This window comes from Sebastes fasciatus, chromosome 2 (assembly GCF_043250625.1).
Source record: "Sebastes fasciatus isolate fSebFas1 chromosome 2, fSebFas1.pri, whole genome shotgun sequence".
In the NCBI taxonomy this organism is placed as follows: Eukaryota; Metazoa; Chordata; class Actinopteri; order Perciformes; family Sebastidae; genus Sebastes; species Sebastes fasciatus.
In genome coordinates this window covers 14463296-14485919 of record NC_133796.1, presented here as the reverse complement: position 1 = coordinate 14485919, position 22624 = coordinate 14463296, and the positions used below count along the sequence as shown (strand labels likewise).

The window sequence follows — 22624 nt, the reverse complement described above, 5'->3', positions numbered from 1 at the left end:
GATTTGAATTCCTGATATCTTCAAAAAAGTACACTCTGGTTCGTGGTTTGAGTGATTTCTAATATCCATAACTATCCAGGCAGCAACAGCATGATCGACCACAGACTCAGTAGGTCACCATGTTATCTACTACGGCCATCCTGCTTCTCATAAGACCTGATGGGGATTGATTCAGCTATTTATCACAAACCTGACATCTATGAGAGCAGCGCACGCCAACCCACCATGACAGTATCTGACTAAAACACACTCACATGGAGAATATGAGCTGTCTATATCAGACCGTATCCCATCAATAGCAATTCCCTCACTGAAACAAATGACCTTCTTTCATTCAACCTTGAAGGAAATGAGCTACAGAGATACTAAGAGCAGGAATGAGTGTAATAATGGAGCGCCAGCTGCTGACTGATGTTACAAGCAGACAGGAGTCGGCAGTGACTAAAAAAAAAACAGTAGCCCAGAGTTACAAGAGAGCTCCAATACCATCTAGTGGTGATTTCTAGCGCACACACACAGAGAAAGAGTGAGAGAAAGTGTGAAACCAAAGAACAGTGAGTAAGTGGTGGGAAATGAAAAAAGGAAATCTATTTGTGCAAAAATTAGAGAGGATAAAATCTGTTCATCCCAGCACACCACCTGTTACTGCCTTCACCCAGGAAGCTGCTAGAAATCACTGCACCGCCAAGACAAACTGGTTCAAAATCTGATTTTTACCCACTGTTTACTTCATCCACTGCCCTCTGGGTGATCTCATATGACGTATATTGTGGCTATTTTCTGTACTTCCTGTTGTTTAACATTGTGAATACGTGATGAGTTGGATGGAAAGAGATCGCACCTGTTTTGCTACATGGTTATTAAAGTGCATTGAATTAAATCATCATACCTGAGTTGTAATGTTTTGGTTTTAAATAGATGGTACACTTTGAGCAACAGAGGCCCTTAAATGCACAGTTTAGGTCAACAAGAGCTACAGTAATGTGTGTCAGAGGCAAACCAGAGGGGCACAGCCATAAGTGCACTGCCTCAGTTCCTGGGGCAAAAAGGGTGCAAGGGTGTTTGTCCCCTTGGATGATGACGGCAGCTCTGGATAAAAACTGACACCTTAATCTTTTGGCAAAGAACACCATCTACTGGAAAATACAAGAAATGCATTACCTGGAAAACTAAGATCCACATAAAACAACTGCTTAAAGGGATAGTTTGGGTGTTTTGAAGTGGGGTTATATGAGGTACTTACTCATCGTAAGTGTATTACTTACTATAGATGATGGCCGGCGAGCCCCCAGCTTGAAGAAACAGACAGGAGCACCAACACTGGAGCAAAGCAATACAGTGCTGTGGACGGGGATGGCAGAAAAACGTATTTTAGCCACCTAAACAAAATCACATCTGTTTAAGTGTGTGCTATATTTAGAATTTCTGACGGCAAACTGAACTGAAAGTGAAACGTATCCATACTGTTTTTGTCATCTAAGTCTGCTGGCTTTGGAGAGAGCATAGATAAATTTCACTTTCAGTTCAGTTCCCCGTCAGAAAGGGCTGTCTGATGGCAAGATAAAGCGGTGAAAATATTCTAAATATAGCGTACAATTAAATTTTGTCGTTCTTTTAGGTGGCTAAAATGTTTTTCTGCCGTCCCCGTCCACAGCACTGTATTGCTTTGCTCCGGTGCTCCAGTCTGTTTCTTCAAACTGGGGGCGTGCCGACCATTATCTACTGTAAGTAATACACCTAATATGGATAAGTACCTCATACAACCACACTTCAAAACACCTGAACTATCACTTTAACCTATTTATTTGGTTTACTTATCAATACGTATTACTGTTCATGAGATTTTGGATAGATTACTCTTCCAGGAAACAAATAGTTTTCCATTTCCTACTGATAAACACTTGTAATTAGAACAGAAGAAAAAGAGATATTTCATAAAATTCTTTATTTATAAACTTGATGCAAGTTTACAAATTACTTTACATGGTCAAAATCACCCTTGCAATGGAAAAAAAAACTGAAACCAAACCAAAGCATGCTAACAGTGCATAACTTTATAACCCGGCCACTGCAGTTAATGAAGCAAGGTAAAGAACCCAGGATCAGGCCAATTCAGACCTCGGACCAATATGTTGCTCGCCAAAGCAGAGAAGGTTTTTTTTTTTGTTAGTCAGACAACAGGAGTTGTGTGAGAGAAGCTCAAGCAGACTTGAGTACACCATTATTCCAAAGGTCAGGTTAAAGATGTGGGGTTTACAATTGTTCTGATGGCACACAAATCTGAACTGCTACTTTTGTTGGGGAATCCTGGCATCTTTTAAAAAGGTAATCCAAGCAGGTGGGATGTCTTGTAATTCCATGCGTCTCTCAAAGTATCTGACCTGGTTCAATAAGCGGCACGCAGAGGAGAAATTATCCTGTGCACTGATGTAGGAAACCACAAGGTAAGGAAACAAATTATCGAAAAAAACGGATACATCTAGTCTTTTTAAACCACCCTACCCGACCACTCTTTTTGCCTTCAGTAGCTTGGGGGGAAAAACACCCATTGATAGTATATTGACATGCAAAATACAGCAATATCAAAGAGACAGGGTAGATGTGCTCTGAACCCCTCATCAAGCGCAGGTTAATCTGAGGGTGGGAGCAAATCCCTGCTCCACATCTGATCATTCCCAAAAAACTTGCTTAATTAATTATTTCACCTCAAAGGTATTCAGAAAATCTAAGTGTTTTTGCCTATCGGTAAAACAGACGCCTCATTTTTTTAAAATGGCCCAAAAAAAGATTGACACATTCAATCTTGCACTTCATGACGGTATTCTGAAGCAATCCTTTAGCAAAGTGTGCAGTATGTATTCCTGAGTTTGCTCCTCCAGGGAATGCAGGGGGGGTGGGCTTCGACAAAGTGACCAGGATGAAGTGATTAGTACGTTACCAATGGCATCACAACAGCTAACAACCATGCCAATGATCCAGTCATGTTGGGATTTTCGCTTGTGGTGAAAACGAGAAAGGAGTGCGACATATCTTGTCTAGTCTAAACAAATGCCAGACATGTGCTGAATATGAACAGGCTGTAATGTTTTTTGTACCCATCTCCACCTGTTTTTGAAAGTTATCGGTGTGTTGTGACTGAGGTTAGTATCACTGAGGAAACTCTAACTTAAAGAAAAATGAGGAATGACTTGTATGAATTAGCATAACTAAGCTTTCTATGCTGGTTTTCAGGACAATATACTTAAAAACAATGCAAGTAACCACACAATAGAACACCCACAACAAACGTGTAACTGCATTAATTGGAATGCTCCACACAGTTTTCTGCATATTATTCACATTACATCAAAGACCCGGCGCGCTGAGGGGTGCAGCGGCGCCGGGAGTGGTTATGAATAGTAACCAGAGAGGTGGTAATGGGAAGAGCTGGGGTCCCTCCGGTGGCAAATCTGAACAAATATTTATCAAACCTACACAAATGATCTGGAAAATGGAACAGACTCCAGTCGATCTTCCCAGGTGTGAAGCCAGAAGGTATATATGGTCGAGACTATTGCTGTGAATTTGAAACTCGGGGCTGCGTTATTTTAAAACCCAGCCATGAGGTCAAGGAAAAGTCAGAAGGTAAAAAGGTCACTTTTTTTTCTCCAGACTGTTAGGACTGCAGGATTGGCAAAGTGCTCAGGATGTGAACCGGCTACAAGAACTAAGCAGGTGACTACACGGTTAAGCTGTTTAAGACTCATTTTCTTCAAAACTCCACAAGACTGTCTTCACTGCATAGCCTTACTGAGGTTCATCCGGTTTGAGTGATTAGATACGAGTAGTCAAACCTCTGGAATGCCAGAAAACAGCTGTGTCTATGCCATTATTGTTACGGCCGTTGTAGTTAAGAGGTGCCATCAAATAAAGGGGGAATGGTACTGTCGATGTTGTCAATAACATGAGGATTACAAATCAATATTATTTATAAAAAAAAAAGAAAAAAAAAAAAGAACAAAACCGCAGTAGTCATTAAGCTTACATAAGATCACGGTGTACTTTTGTTTCCTTCTGCAAGAGTATCCATGAAGCAACTTTTTCTTATTCTAAATGGGTCTTGAGAAGTTGCAGTGCCCCTGCTGTTAATAGTCAAGGGTATATAGTAATACAGTCTTTGCCCAGTCAAAGACCCAGACAAGGTTACATTATAAACAATTAAATCCTTTTGCAGAAATACAAATTTACATGTTTACACGTGGAGTTAAAATCAACTACATTACAGTGTGATCCAAACCAAACACGCCCCTGCTTTTGCCCGGTCAGGTTTCTTGGGTTGCCAACCTACGACTGCGCCAAACCTCTCCTGCAGGGAGTTTGCTGGTTGCGATGATGACAGCGGTCTCCGACTTTGGAGCTCAGCAGGATGCTGTTCTTCATTATGGGCTGTCCCAAGCCAGGCTGCAAAAAAGTCTCTTTTCTCTTCCTCCCCACCTCAGGGCTTCAAGCTTTAAAAAAGATAAGAGGTTTGAAAGCGAGCTAGCCTCAGAAGCGTGTTATTTCCAGAGGAGGGATCTTGGCTTTGCAAAGATAATACATGAGCACAATATTACAGAGGCCGTCCATGGAGAGAAACGGTAGCGGTTCTTCCACCACCAGCATTTAAATGTCATTCCCAGTCCACCACTGCATCACATCAGGGATCCAGTGTGTGGCCAGAGAGGCAGTGTCCGGCGACTGGAGCATCACACTGCCACTGCTGGCTGGCGGGTAAAGCCATGCTGCACTTTTCAACTCACAGCCAGCAAGTAACCTTGGCATGCTCGACGCCAAAACCAAAGGGTGAGTTTGCGCGATATTTAGTCCGCCATTTTCCTGGAGTATGGGATGAATGTCGCAATGGAAAAATTAAAGATTGTATCAGACAACAGATGTACAGAGAGATAAATATTGAGGAGAGGACGCCCTTGCGAGTAGCTGATGAGCTTGGATGTAAATTTCAGGTGGGGGGGTGTGTGTGTGTTTATGTGCTAGTTTCTGGGTGGGCACTGAATGAGGAATTTGGTTTGGAGTTCAAACTCTCATGAAGAGAACGAAATGGTTTGCAGGATAGAAAAAAAATATTGGTCGCAAGGAAAAAATAAATCGAAGACATGTGGTCCCAGTGCAGGAAAGGCAGGAGTCTGTTTTAGCCGTCCTCTTTAGGGGGTGTGTACCAGCCTAAGGGAAAAAAACAACAAAACATTACTATACAGTTAACAAAAACAACAATCTGCAGTGACATCACCAGGGCCCTGTTTCAGAAAGCGGGTTCAGTACCCTGAGATGACGGAAACTCTGGGTTTTCAGTTCCAGGAAGACAGGTAACTTAAACTCTGGGTCAGTTACCATGGTAACTGACTCTGTGAACCTAACCTGCTCGCTGGCAGGTTTTCTTCAACAAACCTTGAGCTTCTGTCTCCTCCTGCCAGACACACTGTTTTATTTCCTCACTGATTCAGTCAAAGCGCGCATCAGAGGTTTATTGTACGTCAGAATCTGAATCCACCAATAGTATCAGGGTTACATGTAGATGCTTTTTGCACATGCATCATTTTCTGCCTCATTGGCTTGTACCTGCATTTCCAACCATGTCTGGTTATTCTGATAGAAAGTGCTCAGGGGTTAGGCCCAGGGCACATATGGTTCTGAATTTTTAAAAGCCAGGCTTTCGGCTCTCAACTTTTATATTCTACTACAATTAAATATAACTCAGTGTAGTCTGACAGAGTCAAAGTAATTTACATATTTTCACCTGCACTTCTGGTTATAAAATGCAGTTTGGTGTTTTCACAGAGGTCAAAGACAACAACGTACATTTGCATTAATACATCATTGAGCAACTGAAATACCAGTGCTGTTTCTCCCAGAAAATTAACTTTCAAGTGTGAATGTTTGATTCTTATCTTGTTGTCAATTTCATGTTATATTAATTGGATTTGACTGGGCTATTGTATTCTGCTCAGCTTGCAAACAGCCGAATATCAATCATAATGATCCAAGTCACAAAGCATTCAGTTTATATATAGCAATGAGCCATGTCTGTGAAATGATGTTATAACATTCGTCATTGGACCTGAACGTGACATTTTGAACAGCAAGTTATATAAATAAATGTAATGATTGTTAAGACAATTATTTAGTACATTAGTCATCTTCCATAATAGCCTGTGGGTAACCAGCGCACCTATACACTACTACTACTCCCTAACAATGTATAACCAACACTTTTATATCAGTTCATTATAGATTCAGAGTTTATAGAAGCTTAATGGACATCAGCAATTATACACTTAAATAATACCAGCACTAAATACCAGTTATTATCTCATTATGCAGGTTAGTTCATATTAGCAGGAATGTTTAAAATACACATATACAGTATAGTCTAATTCTAGAGTGAATGAATGGCGTTGAATCACAATCATGTTGTTTGTGTATTGCTGTTATCTATATTCTGCTAGCTACTATACAAATTGAGTGTAATAATGTGGACTATATGTATGTAAATACTGTCCATGTTTGGTACATAGACAACAGTACAAGCAATAATTTCCCTCAGCCTTGGGAGGGATTTGGTTTCAGTAAACAAGGTCAGTAATGCACACTGTATGAAACTGGAGACAAAAACACTCGCCGTTCTTTTCGTGGATCTGAACCAGGGATTTGTAGGACTGCTGTGCTCTGGCAAGATTGTACTGATTCTGCATTAAAAGATGAAAATGAACATTAGGAGTGTGCACATGGTTTCATGACAATAGTACAGAACAGGAAACAGCAATAACAGTGGTTTTCTACAAGCAGAGAAAAAGATCCAAATTCAAGAACAAAACTTGTGTATGGTGCAGGATAAACACGCATTCTCCCCTTGTTTGACCATTCATACCATTCATGCTGTCACGCACACCTGGTCATCAATATTCACAGAAGACCTGGCTCTGCACAGGACTGCACACAATTACACAAGATTTTGCACAAATCTATTTCTGACAGTAATTCACTGCATAAAAGAGTGTAGCAATGTGTATAGCTCCACACCTGGGGTCGGTTTCACAAAGACGGACTTGGACTATGGCTTGGATCAAAGTAATAGTCTAAATTAATCCATTGCACAATGCTATCTAGTTCTTGACTATCTAATTTGCCATGTACTCTGGGTAAATTAAGACCTTTTTCAAACTAAAAAACATGGCTGACTGCTCAGACTGCTCAGCTCCCTTCACTCCAGCAAAACTGTTCTGGAAGACTTTACAAGAACATTTTACAGGGAAAATTCAGCGAGAGCGTAACTTTTAAAAAAACAACTTCCAGTACAATAAAATCTCAAATAAAGATACTGTGGCTTCTTAATGTGGCAGGGCTCAATACTTTGGCTAAGTCATCCATCAGGCTTAGGATCTTTTCCTTAGGCGAAAAAAAAAAAGACTCATTATGTCCTCAACGTGTCACTGCCGCCTCTAAAAACTCTTTCCTACTTAATTGCTCACTCCATGATATTGTTAGCAAACCACAATTTATGAGCCATATTTTCCTCTTATTTGTCTCTTGGTGTCACTAATTCTTACCATGGAAACGTGGCCCTTAGTTCTGAGTTAGCCTGAGGTAGGGTGGCTAACTTTTTAGGCTTACTGAAAGTCAGTTTTTATTTTTGTGAAACTGTCCAACTAGCAGATTAGGCTAATCTAAATGCAAAACTAAGACTGGCCTAACACTACAGACCAGTCTAAACTCTCTTTGTGAAACCTGCCTTAAGCAGCCAAGGGAAACTTAATTTATGACCAAGAAGGCTAAAAGTTGCTATATATACACAACTGTATGGTAATAGCTTATCTAACCACATTTTTCAGTCGTCCTTCTCACGTGCGTCTCAAACCAACATGCTTCTATTTCAAATCAATACAGCAGTCTACTCAGGCCACATAATGGCACGTGTGTCATTCACGCTTTCAGCGCGAAACTGCAAACAAAAGTGCGTTTTTATGCATCAAGTCTATTTTCTTGCATTTCATGCCTTCAGTGGTTGTGTGTTGGGCTCTGAGGGCTGCAAAAACATGGGTGACCTACACTCAATACTCTGCCTGAACGCATCCTGTGTAGACACAGGAGGACTGAATCTGCTCTGCTTACGTGCTGCTTTCACTGGGCGGGCTGTGTAGACAACCATTGTGTAAGAAGCCCCCGTTCACCTTTTCAAACTAAAGTGAAGTGGTTTCAGATTAAGTGCTTAGCCCCGGTTGAGACAGGTCATGACACCAGGTTGTCTAACATGGGTTGACCTATTCACACTGACAGCAAACACCGATTTATCCCAGGTTACTGCATACATCTGAAAGTGCTATGAGGGGTAAAGATCCTCATGAATGCATTTTTCCAGTACTGGCAGAGCTTTAAAGCAGCTATAGTGTACAACTTACACATTCTCCTTAAAATGACACTCTCAAAACAAGTATTTTCACCTCAAACACAACACAGACACTTTACTACAGTCAGGCCTTGAGTGAAAACTGTTAGGGGTCCAATTTTATGGTTGACAAAAATACAACTCTCCGAATAAAAATAACTTCACGTGTTTATAACATTATGCAAAGGGCCTAAAAAAAGCAATGATCCATTTGCTCATAGTTCTCCGAGTAAAAAACAAATTTTAGTAGCTATTGTAAGAGACACTCAGTATTCAACTAATCAAAGTAACTCTTGCATTGTAACAGTGCAGAGGTTCAAATGTAAAGAAATAACATGTATGTGTCCCAAATAAACTTTATCCCAGTTGCATGTTATGCTAACCCAGAATTTATAAGATTGGGAAAAGATGAAAGTCAAACACAGGAAACTAAAAAAGTGAAAAACATCAACTAATTTAAGTCTGCGTCAGAACATATGACAAACTAAAATAGGATTTGCATCTATGAGCTTCTGAGAGGGGGTTAAATATTTCTGTTTCCTTGGTACTTAACTTATCAAACTCTGAGAGAAGCCGGTAGCCAGATTAGGTTTCATTAAGAAGGACATGACAAGTAACAGCACAAACAGATAAGCATCTACCTTGGCCATCCCAGCGGTGACACGCTGCACCTCCAAGCCCACTCCAATTGGATTAAAAAAAAAAATAGCACATAACCAGCCTCGGCTGCAGAAACAGGAGTTTCTCACACAGCACAACAGGCCACCGTTAAGAGCCAAGGGACGCCTTTGTGTCAAAGCACTGTCATTGTGATCCACATCATTCCTTAGGTGAGCTCAACATTATCACAGAACATTTCCTGACTTGAAAAGAAACCTGCTTCACTTCACCTCACTTACTTTATTGGCTCCAAACTGCACTCTGGCTTTTCCTTTGACTAAAGTGGCATTGATCTGCATGATGACAGACTCAATGGAATAGGCACTGCTCCAACCCTGCAAACAGGAAACCCAATGTCAATAGGAGTAGCTTCTAAAAATGTAAAACATGCAAATATTATATAAAGGTTATATTGAATATTATGCAGTGCAAATTCACTTTCATTTACGGCTTGAAGAAAAAAAAACACTTGACATACCTGTTTGGTGAGAAGTTCCATGCACAGGGCACCTCCTCCAAGAACATAACTAAAGCAAGAACAGAAAAAAACAAAAACACAATGAAGTCCTCTTCCAAAAGAAAACACACGTTTAATCAATTTGTTCACTAACTCAGCCTCAACTAAGAAAATAGTCAATGGGGATGGAAGAAATTGTGAAAAGTGTATGAGCTAAAGAACTCACCCTCCAGAAAGCACAGGCGAAACCACCCGGACAAACGGTGGATCAAAGGGGAAATTATCCTGTAAAGCAGGACCAGCAAAAAATTTCAATTTACAGACTTCAAAGACTCCAAAATGGTGTTTCATTTTAATAATGCAGAGTCGATGTTACTCACTTTATATGAGAAGTTTAGTAAAATGTAATCCATTCCTTCTTTTTCCTTTAGGACTTGTAAATCACTGTGTAAGGGGCTATCCGGATCCACCCTGTTGGTCATTAAATCATGCAATCAGTCTGTGTTTATGCTGACAGAGAGGAAAAAAATAATATGCGACACAAGATCCCACAGTTACTTACGTCCTTAGTTTGACGTGCCATTCATACAGGCTGTCGTTAACCAGCTCCACTGAATAGATGCCTGCAAAAGAAATTGATTAGATAGTAGTTCTCAGATGTCTCACAAAGCGAGGTCTGGTAAAAACTGTAATGATTTAATCTCCCTTTTCATGTTATAAACTGAAAGGTAATGCAATGGATAGTGTATTTTAAGTGGTGCCTCCACGCTCATACCACTGTCAGTTAATTCTGTGAAGCGTGAATAATTGGAAGCCTTGTTCAAAGGTGAATAATTTACACAAGATAAAATACTTCAAAATGGGTCTCTGCCTAATTTTTAATAATGTGTTCCTTTATGTTTCAAGGAAAGCCATAAAGCTATTGTGGAAAGCGAGTCAATGTCAAGTCAAGTCACTGTTATTCGTACAGCCCAATAGCACAAATTTGCCTCAGGGAGCTTAAAGCTTTTACTAAAGCATACAAGAGATGGTTGCAAGTTACAATAAAGGGTGTAGCAACCTACAGTATTGTCTGCACACCCACATGAGGGTGGAGCTGAAGTCGTATGGACAAGTCATACAAAGTTAGGCACCTTTTGAATTCTGCACAACTATACTTGCTCTCAAATGTTCAGCTCTGATCGTGTAAACATCACAGCTCTTGTATTGCAATGCTTGACGTCAATCACATCAAGTGGATAGAATCGATGATTATTGTGTGTGTGAGGGTTTGTAGGTATGTATGCTTGTTTCCGTGTAGAGTTAGTTGAAAGTGTTCTTTTCACTCAGATCTGCACCAAAGAGCAGACCATTGTGCAGAGTGCATACCTGTCTTGTAACTCTGAGACCTGTAGATCTCTCTAAGCTCCTTCATCAGGCGGTCAGAGGCTTGCACTGAACCAGACACAGCTCCCTGCAAAAATTCAAAACAACAACCGTTACAATAAAAGACAAAGAACACGGTGCTTTGCAATCCACCGCAAGGGTAAACCTGTCATCTGTACTTAACGTGGGCCGACATCAAACAGAAAGCTTTATTCCACTAGACATCAATCAATATTTATATCGGTGCACCCCTTGAGAGAATGCCTCACTGATCCTCAAAGTATATATTTATAGAGAAAATTGTAACATGCAAGATAGGTTCCATATTCAGGATATAATTCAATATGTTATCAACCATAAGCCCCTTAAAACAATATATGTACTTTACTGAATAAAGGCCCAAATCACTCACTACTCATTATATAGTGGACTATATAGTGAGTTCACCATTTTGTAGTGCTGTCCTAATGTATACTGAGAATTATTATGCCTTATATAGTGGACTCAAATTATCCCACAATGCAATGTCAAAAATAGTGAACAATAATGATCACTAAACAGGCACTATATACCATCATGCAATGCGCTGAAGGAAAGAAATGGCAGACGGACGAGAGGAGAGAGAGCAGGGCGATTGAGACAAATCCATGAGTGTGAAAATAATGTATTTAATGTGAGCAGAGCAGCGCATCACAACACAAACGGTCACAAAGTACTTCGTATTTATTAGTGTGGGAAAATACGCCACAACGGCAGACTGCAACGAACCACCGCTTCTTACTCTTTCCATTTTGACCTTTCACAATAAAAGCTCTAGACATATACGCGGCATCACTGCTTACCAGGGGAACTTAAATCCACTCAGAGCATTTCACTAAGAGGCAACTCAACAAAATAGCTTACAATGTGTATTTATCACAAAAATACATTTCAGTATTTATTATGGACGTTGATCTGGCACGTTTTAATTGTGCGACAGCAATGATGTAGTTAACGGTACAGAAACAATGACCAGAGTAGTATCCGAAAGTGTTTTTTAATTTTGCCGGTGAGCTCACTAGTTCTCTATATAGAACTCCCTGGATAGTGAGTAGGGAGCCACAGCCAAAGACTTACATTCAAGTGGTCCTGCCTCTGGTTCTTTCGGATCTTCTCCAGGATGGCGAGATTCTCCTTCTCGATGCCATCATCCTCGGATTTCTTCCCATCCACAGGTTCCTCCTCTTTCATTTCATAGTGGTCCAGATCCTCTATGTCCTGTTGGTTCATATTCAATATTTTAGACATTTCAAATACTTTCTGGTTCTCCAGCAATACATGCAACATAAAAAAAAAAACGGCACAGGGATCAAAGCCAGTGCCAAGTCAAAAGATGTGATCAAACTTCCTTGTTCACTAGAATAACATCGTAACAAAGAAAAACATTAACATTAGCTCGTCAATATCCAGGATGACGAGATCATAATCAATTCAAACCTAAAGACAATAACAATGTGTATGTATTGGTGGAGGATAAGGACAGACATACCAATCAAAAACATATTAAACATCTGAATCTTTATTAAATGATAAGCATAACATCATAACATTCCTCTTTCAAATAATGTGTAGGAAAATACTAGTGTTTCATTAAAGAGTCCAACCTTCTAAGAGCCATAGGTTAGTTGTTTAGACCAAAGATGATAACTTACCTCTCCCATCTCCTCCTCCTCCTCTTCTTCAGATGTGACCTCCTCTGTCCCATGCTATAAACACATACACACACCATTAACAAGACATTGAGTCAAACCGAATAAAGTCATCTGAAAGAGACTCCTCGAGCTGTTTATTTATTTATTTATTTATTACATAAGACCACCTTTTACTGACCATAACCACAGGAAGAGCCTATTGATCAGCTTAGAGAACAACTAAATCACCAAGGCCCTCTGTAATGTAGGCTGCTATTTCATTACTGAGCAAAAGTGGTTTGGAAGTGAATAATAAAAACCACCTTATTTAAATATGTATGTCTTATTCCTTAAAAGTAATCGAATACTGGCCATGTCCTGGCCCTGCCAATCCATGTCATGCCATGAGGATGTATTTCACTAGAGCGAACTATGCAGCCTTGCCTTTCGGTCTTGTCCCACGGGGCCTGCAGGCAGGGGCTGGTCTAGCATCTCCACATCTGGATGTTGGGGAAGGTTGTACAGCCGACAAAGGTCACAAATGAGTTTCTTCAACTGCTGCAAAAGCTAGGAAAGAGAAACCACAAAGAGGAGGGAATACAGAGTTAGAAAAAAACATTCAAGATAGCAAATGCAGCTACACAGCAAATGCCACATGTCAGACATGTGACAGAAACACTATCGCATTCATTAATAATAGTAGACTTAGACTATCAAGTCCATTTTACTTATACTGCCCAATATCACAAATTTGCCTCAAGGGCCTTTACAATCTGTAACGCCCTCTGTCCTTAGACCCTCACTTCAGATAATTAACACAGAGGAAACCACTTATAGTGATCACGGTTACAGTGATCAATCGCTTATATGGATCAAAAAGCTTGGGACAGAATCATTCCTATACAAATGCTGTTTAAATAATTTGCTTATAGTAGTCAAGTAGTCCACTTACAGTACAGCTGCGTGCACATCGAAATCATGACGGGAAAAACAAAGTCATTTATTCTGAATGACAAACAAATGTGCACGGAAAAAGCACCTGTGGTTGAAGTCGCCCTTGTCAAGTGGTCACGTAATACTCTCTTAAAAGTGAAACTCTGCCAATCCTCAAATGGCTCTGCGCCACCGTAGTGTGGGCAGCACATGCTTACGAACGGCGCCCGCCTCCCTCCGTGCCACACACCGGGTGAGCAAACGAGGAGCCCCGGCAAAGGGGCGCCATTCATCTGCATGCACCGCCCGCACTGCAGTGACACAGAGCCGGCCAAAAACGGCAATTCCTCGCCCTTGGTGAAGGAAAAGGCAGAAGAATTGGCAGCGAGCCAGTAAATAGCAAAGTTGTCCATTTCATAACTTTGTATTCATGTAATAAATTTACAAATTAGATGGTAATCTGCACGATAAAGAACTACCATAAAAAATTTGGTTATAGTAATCATCCTGGAGAAATGTGATCACTATAAGCGGTTTCCATTGTATAGCCTCATTATTTATTATATATATATATAATATATGTTACATTATATTAGATTATCTTAAATCACAGAATCCTGAATGCAAAACTATCAATTTGTGATTGTAGGAGACAAAAGTTATGGGATGATTACATTATTTCAAAAGCAGTGTGTTGCAGGGCATTTGACCAACTGTGGAACAATGTAAAATCTTGCAATCTATAAGTAGCAATACAATTAGGATCAATAACTCTCACATATGACTTCAAAGTAAGGATTCACACATACAAACACTGACATTTGTACTCATAAAAAAAAGAGGAAGGCAACAATCATTTAGCTGCCACCAGCTTGTGTTCTGCCTTTGCAAATTTGGTGCAATTCAAATATACGATACCGCTAAACCATCTGTGCAACAGTAAGAAAATAGGTTGATCTTATCTATCCACAGGAAGGTAAGGTTTGCCCTTTACATAACTCACAACATTCACAATGAATTTAGACTAAGATATGGTGCAAACTGCAAATGAAAAAATCTTCTGTCCAAAAAAATCCAACAGCACTTCTATAAAAAACACTTTTTGTGTCCTACAAACAGAGCAGCATGAATAAGTAGGCTAACTAAGATCAGGATGTCACTGCACACGCAGGATTACATGAGAATCTGCTTGTCACAGACATTTTGACCTCAAAGGTTGTCGCAATGATCTAATGTCACAGCCATTTGGTCTGCTGAAAACCTGCCTGTTTGTACTTGCCAGTTATACACGTTCAACCCATTCCCCAAGTGCAAAGTCACACACATTTATGCAGCACATGCAAGCTGTTTGTTTATGCTTGAAAGCCCATAAGACATTTTAAATAAGCTCCAAGTTGTGTACAATTTGTGTGAATTTAAGACTAAAATGGCATTAACTTAACCTGTGGTGAACACTGTTTAACTAGTTCAACATTGCAAACAGCTTGGTGCAAAAAATGTTAAAGGACAAACACTTTATGATATGTAGTCTAGAATATAAATATATAATGCAGTACCAAGTGAATAACGAATCTAAATGATAGCTCTGGCTTGTCTAACCAAAGTCCAAAATAAAGGAGTGGCTCCAAAAGATTATTTAAGACCACAATCAGCTGCCTCCTTCTGCTGAACCTCAACACAGCAGGCTGGCTAGGGCTGGGTATAGGTACTCGAATACCTCGACCTAAATAACCCAGTACCAAGTAGTATCGAAATGTCTCCAGTCAATTGATACCTGAATTTCATCCCTTTGTACCCAGATCTAGAAAAAAAGTATTATTTATATAGTTTTGCTCACATGCGTTCTTTGATTTAATGCGACATGTGATTGGCCCACCACAGCAGCAGCTACAACCCATACAGCCTGTGGTGTGGTGAAGTTGAGCGCGGTGTATTTGATGGAATTGGCAGTTCAGCGTGCCGAGATGCCACTAAAACTTTGGAAAGTATGGCTATACTAAACCTCTGTGGCACCTGATAAAAATAAATGCGATGGTGGTGGCATTTTACGCAACTGAATGCTTCCATTCACATGAAGGGTATCAAATGAAGTTTCAAAAAGAGGTATCAAATGAAGAACCCTATTAGTATCGGTGACCCTTTAAAAGGTACTGGTATTGCAATTTTTTAAACGATATCCAGTCCTAACAATAATGCAAAGAAAATGCTCCTGCTGAGCGGCAGCCTGGTCAACACTTTGTTTAGCCAAGCAATTCACTTAAAGCTGCAGTTGGTAACTTTAAAAATATGATAAAAGGTAATTTTTTATAAAACTATCACTTTATCCTGAAAGTAGTGCATGAGATTAATAATCTGTGAAAAAAATCATGTTTATCTGTGTCCTCCTGTACTCCTAATGGCATTTGCAAAATTTCACCACGCCCGAAGAAAAACAACCAATCAGAGCTGAGAAAGTTTGTGACCCGGCCACCATGTTGAAAACAGTCGAGCCAAAACTAAGCACCTCCCACCCGCCAGAGCAAACTTTCTCTTTTTACAGTTAAACAGCACACTAAAATATGTTTCTGAAAACACTTAAGACGAGAAATAGGCATTACAGTAACGGAATCTTGATTCATATTTGATCAGCCCTCCGTAGTTTGACAGTTTGATCAGTTTGCGAGTTTCGCGAGCAGTGATTGACAGCCGCTGTACAGAATCCTCGGGTCTGATTGGTTGTTTTCCTTCAGGCAAGGTGAAATCTTGCAAATTCCATTAGGTGGACTATGAGGACACAGAAGAACATGTTTTTCTTTACAGATTATATTTGGCTGCAGCTGCATCAGCTCTGTTTTAATATACCAGGATATGTTAAAAATAAATCAGCTGGGAAATAAATAATCTGCTCATCATTGTTCATTTTTGTTAACTTGAAGCCAACTGCTGCATCACACGATAACCTAAGTCTTGTAGGAAAGTATTCACACAAAACCTAGTATATGTGTCCAGGCAATATTTTGGATCGAGGTTTTAAGGTTCACTATGAATACTAAAATTGTCAGTAGCAGAACCTCATAAAGTGTGCATGAATCGTCAAGTTTTTCCTCATTTTTGTTAACTTGAAGCCAACTGCCGTATCACACGATAACCTATGTCTTGTAGGAAGTATTCACACAAAACATACTATATGTGTACAGGCAATATTTTGGATCAAGGTTAACATTCATTATGAATACTAAAAATTGTCAGCAGCAGATCCTCACGAAGTGTGCATGAATCATCAAGTTTTCCCTCAGTGACACAGTGAAAAAAAAACAAAGAGAGGATAACTACCAGGGTGCTGCCTTTTCTCACATCCTCCAACCTCTCCAAAACTTGCGCCAAGCTCGGGTCATCAGAGTCCACAAACCATATTGGAGGCGTAGATGGATAAGATTCCTAAAACACAAAAACGTGACAAGTTACATCAATACATTTGACCTATATATTTACTTGCGTGTCGCAGGGCTAAACATAGAAATCAGAGGATATAGCGTCAAAAAACTGAAACATTAGCATTCAGAGTGCATCGTTAGAATAGAATAGAAAGCTTTATTATCATTGTATTAAATAGGAGATTCACAGTTGCCACTTCTGATCAGTGCTTTAAAACAAATACTTGACAAAACTAAACGAGGCAGATAAAACATATCAGGTAAAACACACACACAGTTATATAAAACAAATAAAACAGGTAAAGTAGATGTAATAAATAAATAAATATAAACAGTAGTGTAACACTAGAAGTATAAAATATAAAAAATAAATGTAATGTAAACAGAGGTAATTGCACTTGTAGAATAGTGTAGGGTAGATGTAATACATAAAATGTAAACAAAGGTAGTTGCACTTGAGGTATATATTAAGATAAGATAAGATGAACCTTTATTAATACCCAGAGTGAATGGGTGAACATAGTGTGTGCAGTCCGTCAATAAATAAATGTAGTATGTACAATAAATAAATGTAATATGTACATATGTGCAGTCTAGTAAGTGGTATATAGGATGTATAGTGTAAAGTAAGTGGTATATAGGTTGTATAGTATAAAGTAAGTGTATATTGGATGTATAGTTTAAAGTAAGTGGTATATAGGATGTATAGTGTAAAGTAAGTGGTATATAGGATGTATAGTGTGAAGTAAGTGTATATAGGATATATAGTGTAAAGTAAGTGTATATAGGATGTATAGTGTAAACTGGTATAAAGGATGTATAGTGTAAAGTAAGTGGTATGTAGGATGTATAGTGTAAAGTAAGTGGTATATAGGATGTATAGTGTAAAGTAAGTGTATATAGGATATATAGTGTAAAGTAAGTGTATATTGGATGTATAGTGTAAACTGGTATAAAGGATGTATAGTGTAAAGTAAGTGGTATGTAGGATGTATAGTGTAAAGTAAGTGGTATATAGGATGTATAGTGTAAAGTAAGTGGTATATAGGATGTATAGTGTAAAGTAAGTGGTATATGGGATGTATAATGTAAAGTAAGTGGTATATAGGATGTAAAGTGTAAAGTAAGTGGTATATGGGATGTATAATGTAAAGTAAGTGGTATATAGGATGTATAGTGTAAAGTAAGTGGTATATAGGATGTATAGTGTAAAGTAAGTGGTATGTAGGATGTATAGTAAGTGGTATATAGGATGTATAGTGTAAAGTAAGTGGTATATGGGATGTATAATGTAAAGTAAGTGGTATATAGGATGTAAAGTGTAAATTAAGTGTATATAGGATGTATAGTGTAAAGTAAGTGGTATATAGGATGTATAGTGTAAAGTAAGAGGTATATAGGATGTATAGTGTAAAGTAAGTGGTATATAGGATGTATAGTGTAAAGTAAGTGGTATATAGGTTGTATAGTGTAAAGTGGTATATAGGATATATAGTGTAAAGTAAGTGTATATAGGATGCATAGTGTAAAGTGTATATAGGATGTAGTGTAAAGTAAGTGGTATATAGGGTGTATAGTGTAAAGTAAGTGGTTTATAGGATGTATAGTGTAAAGTAAGTGGTATATAGGATGTATAGTGTAAAGTAAGTGGTATATAGGATGTATAGTGTAAAGTAAGTGGTATATAGGATGTATAGTGTAAAGTAAGTGGTATATAGGATGTATAGTGTAAAGTAAGTGGTATATAGGTTGTATAGTGTAAAGTAAGTGGTATATAGGATATATAGTGTAAAGTAAGTGTATATAGGATGCATAGTGTAAAGTAAGTGTATATAGGATGTAGTGTAAAGTAAGTGGTATATAGGGTGTATAGTGTAAAGTAAGTGGTTTATAGGATGTATAGTGTAAAGTAAGTGGTATATAGGATGTATAGTGTAAAGTAAGTGGTATATAGAGTGTATAGTGTAAAGTAAGTGTGCCAGTGGTTAGAGCAATAAAGAATATATATTGCAGTCAAATGTATTTCACATTCAGTGTAGCTAACAGTCAGGCTTTGTTTAACGATCCTGTTTAATGTTGGATTGTTAGCAAACAAATCCCCCAACACACCTAGTTATAAAGCAAATAAAACAGGTAAAGTAGATGTTACAAATAAATATAAACAGAAGTGTTACACTAGAAGTATAAAATATAAAAAAAATTAGATGTAATGTAAACAGAGGTAATTGCACTTGTAGAATATGTAGGGTATAGATGTAATAAATAAAATGTAAACAGACAGAGGTAGTTGCACTTGAGGTGTATATTGCATCAAGAATGTATTGCAGAGACAAATGTATTTCACATTCAGTGTAGCTAACAGCTAGGGGTTGCTTATCAATCCTGTTTTGATATTACAGTGGACAATTAACAGTATATAGGATGTATAATGTAAAGTAAGTGGTATATAGGATGTGTAGTGTAAAGTAAGTGGTATATAGGATGTATAGTGTAAAGTAAGTGTATAGTGTAAAGTAAGTGTATATAGGATGTATAGTGTAAAGTAAGTGGTATATAGGATGTATAGTGTAAAGTGGTATATAGGATGTTATAGTGTAAAGTAAGTGTATATAGGATGTATAGTGTAAAGTGGTATAAAGGATGTATAGTGTAAAGTAAGTGGTATATAGGATGTATAATGTAAAGTAAGTGTATAGTGTAAAGTAAGTGTATATAGGATGTATAGTGTAAAGTAGGTGGTATATAGGATGTATAGTGTAAAGTAAGTGGTATATAGGATGTATAATGTAAAGTAAGTGTATAGTGTAAAGTAAGTGTATAAAGGATGTATAGTGTAAAGTGGTATATAGGATATATAGTGTAAAGTAAGTGTATATAGGATGTATAGTGTAAAGTGGTATATAGGATGTATAATGTAAAGTAAGTGTATAGTGTAAAGTAGGTGGTATATAGGATGTATAGTGTAAAGTAAGTGGTATATAGGATGTATAATGTAAAGTAAGTGTAAAGTGTATATAGGATGTATAGTGTAAAGTAGGTGGTATATAGGATGTATAGTGTAAAGTAAGTGGTATATAGGATGTATAATGTAAAGTAAGTGTATAGTGTAAAGTAAGTGTATAAAGGATGTATAGTGTAAAGTGGTATATAGGATATATAGTGTAAAGTAAGTGTATATAGGATGTATAGTGTAAAGTGGTATATAGGATGTATAATGTAAAGTAAGTGTATAGTGTAAAGTGTATATAGGATGTATAGTGTAAAGTAGGTGGTATATAGGATGTATAGTGTAAAGTAAGTGGTATATAGGATGTATAATGTAAAGTAAGTGTATAGTGTAAAGTAAGTGTATAAAGGATGTATAGTGTAAAGTAGGTGGTATATAGGATGTATAGTGTAAAGTAAGTGGTATATAGGATGTATAGTGTAAAGTGGTATATAGGATGTATAATGTAAAGTAAGTGTATAGTGTAAAGTAGGTGGTATATAGGATGTAGTGTAAAGTAAGTGGTATATAGGATGTATAATGTAAAGTAAGTGTATAGTGTAAAGTAAGTGTATATAGGATGTATAGTGTAAAGTAAGTGCGCCAGTGGTTTGAGCAATCAAGGATATATTGCACAGACAAATGTATTTCACGTTGAGTGTAGCTAACAGCCAGGGTTTGCTTATCAATCCTGTTTAATATCGGATTGTTAGCAAACAAACCCCCCTAATATTGAGTTACTGCGTAGTTCCTGCAGACACTAGCTATGGAAACTACGCAAAAAAACCTGCATAGCATCAGATTGTACAGTTGTTTCGTTAGCCTGGCTAGCATGCTAACGAAACAACAAGAGCAAGTGTGTATAAACCCGGGTGTTTCCTATCTCCCCCTTCCTCTCTTACCGTGATATTACAGTGGATAATTAACAGCTTTTCTCCAGTTACGTTGAACTGGCAGCTCAGCTCGTCGGGTTTCCAGTCAATGATTCTGAATCGTTCGTGGTTCGGATCAAAAATGGACTCCAAAAACTTCAGCTCGGCCTTCAGCCCCGACACCGACATCTTCTCCACGCATCTCCGGCTGGCCGGGCCGCCGCTGAGGGTGAGGGTTAGGGGAGGGGGGAAGTCGGGACTTATAGCTCAAAATTTCTATATTATTCTATTTCAAAAATTGCTTAAAATGTGGCAAAAGAAATAGGTAGCTGGATGTAGAGAACCAGCTATGTCCAAATTTCAAACGAAGTAGCAGCTAACGTTAGCTTAGCTTATGCTAGCGCGTTAGCTTAGCTTAGCTTAGCTCCGTTGTTGTTGTCTTTCCGTCTCCGTCTATTGTTGTTGTCTGCCTGTGATAACAACACTTCTTAAAGGTTCCCGTGATCGTCTCCTCACATCGCCATCGGACAGTTCCGTATTGTTTTGGCTTAACCCGGGGAAACAATCTCACAGCATCTCCCTGCCGATGTGAAGTTAGATCCTGCTGTAGGTTGTGGTGATACTAGTGTTTTTCTTCATCTCCCGGTGTTCAACTGTAGCTGACGGCCTCTGGTGGGGGTTTAAAGATGGCGTCTCTCCCTCCCCCCCGGTACCGTTACCGTTCACCCGCAGCAGCAGCAGCAGCAATCCCAGCATACAGCGCGAGCGACAACATTTAGTTATGTCAGGGTGTAAGAGAATAAAGCAAAAGTTTTAAAATCATTAAGTCAAACATTTAGAGAGGGAGAGGAGCTTCTATGTGATTTTTTTTTTTTTTTTTTTTGTAAATGAAAATAAACAATTTCCTGCTTTAGATAATACATAACAGAGTAAAACTGGTGCACAGAACTTAGATAGAGTTGGTCCTTTCCTGTGATAATATTTAATTTGGTACCATAAATATAGCTGGAATTATTTAGATTACGTTTTGTTTTTTTTGTAAATGAAAATAACCAATTTCCTGCTTTAGATAATACATAACAGAGTAAAACTGGTGCACAGAACTTAAATAGAGTTGGTCCTTTCTAGTGATTAATTTTAATTTGGTACCATAAATATAGCTGAAATTATTTACATTACGATTTATTTTTTTTTGTAAAGGAAAATAACCAATTTCCTGCTTTAGATAATACATGACAGAGTAAAACTGGTGCACAGAACTTAGATAGAGTTGGTCCTTTCTAGTGATTAATTTTAATTTGGTACCATAAATATAGCTGAAATTATTTAGATTCCATGGAAATTATGTTTGTTGCAGTGTCTATCACAATTTTGGACATACTTGATATTATGACTCAGCCATAGTGTTCAATAATTACACAACTAAATCAAACACAATCAGCATTTTCAATTTTGTGTTTACTCATAGAAATGTACAAAAATATAGGTTGTTTCTGAGTAAATATTTTACATTTTGTTTGACAATTTAAACAATTAAACATTTCAATGCACATAGTCAATACACCATTCTTATTGACTTTCAGTATTATCTTTTTTAATATATTTCAGTTCAGCACATTAGTCCGACTTGGCCTGAATGAGGCTATATGATCACAACTAATTTTTATTTAAATTCTAATCTGTATGTTTTTTAATGTCTTAACAGATGATCACAAGAAATGTGTCTGTATCATCTTGTTTACAATAGACTAACTGGACATAACAGGTTATTAAAAAGAAGAATATAACAGTGACTACACTTTGAAGATTTGAAGGTCATATATGTATATTGTACATAAAAAAATATATA

At 38.1% G+C, this 22624-nt stretch overlaps 1 protein-coding gene and 1 long non-coding RNA gene across 3 annotated transcripts in view; both read right to left on the bottom strand.

Annotated features, from left to right (window-relative positions):
- The window catches only part of LOC141753017 (uncharacterized), a 602052-nt gene that overhangs the window by 496406 nt on the left and 83022 nt on the right, over positions 1-22624 (bottom strand). The window lies entirely within an intron of this gene.
- On the bottom strand, positions 1929-21446 carry LOC141752691 (ubiquitin-conjugating enzyme E2 Q2-like). 2 transcript variants are annotated; one of them, XM_074610824.1, is made up of 13 exons: positions 20806-21446; positions 16817-16921; positions 13016-13138; positions 12593-12646; positions 12018-12158; positions 10905-10989; positions 10099-10159; positions 9917-10007; positions 9763-9821; positions 9558-9606; positions 9310-9414; positions 6656-6722; positions 1929-5199 (listed from the first exon to the last, which is right to left on the bottom strand). In XM_074610824.1, the coding sequence occupies exons 1-13, from the start codon at positions 20962-20964 to the stop codon at positions 5168-5170; spliced, it is 1131 nt and encodes a 376-aa protein (XP_074466925.1). In that variant the 5' UTR covers positions 20965-21446; the 3' UTR covers positions 1929-5167. The 2 variants fall into 2 exon arrangements, with proteins under 2 accessions (XP_074466925.1, XP_074466934.1); XM_074610833.1 differs by having other exon boundaries at positions 9319-9414.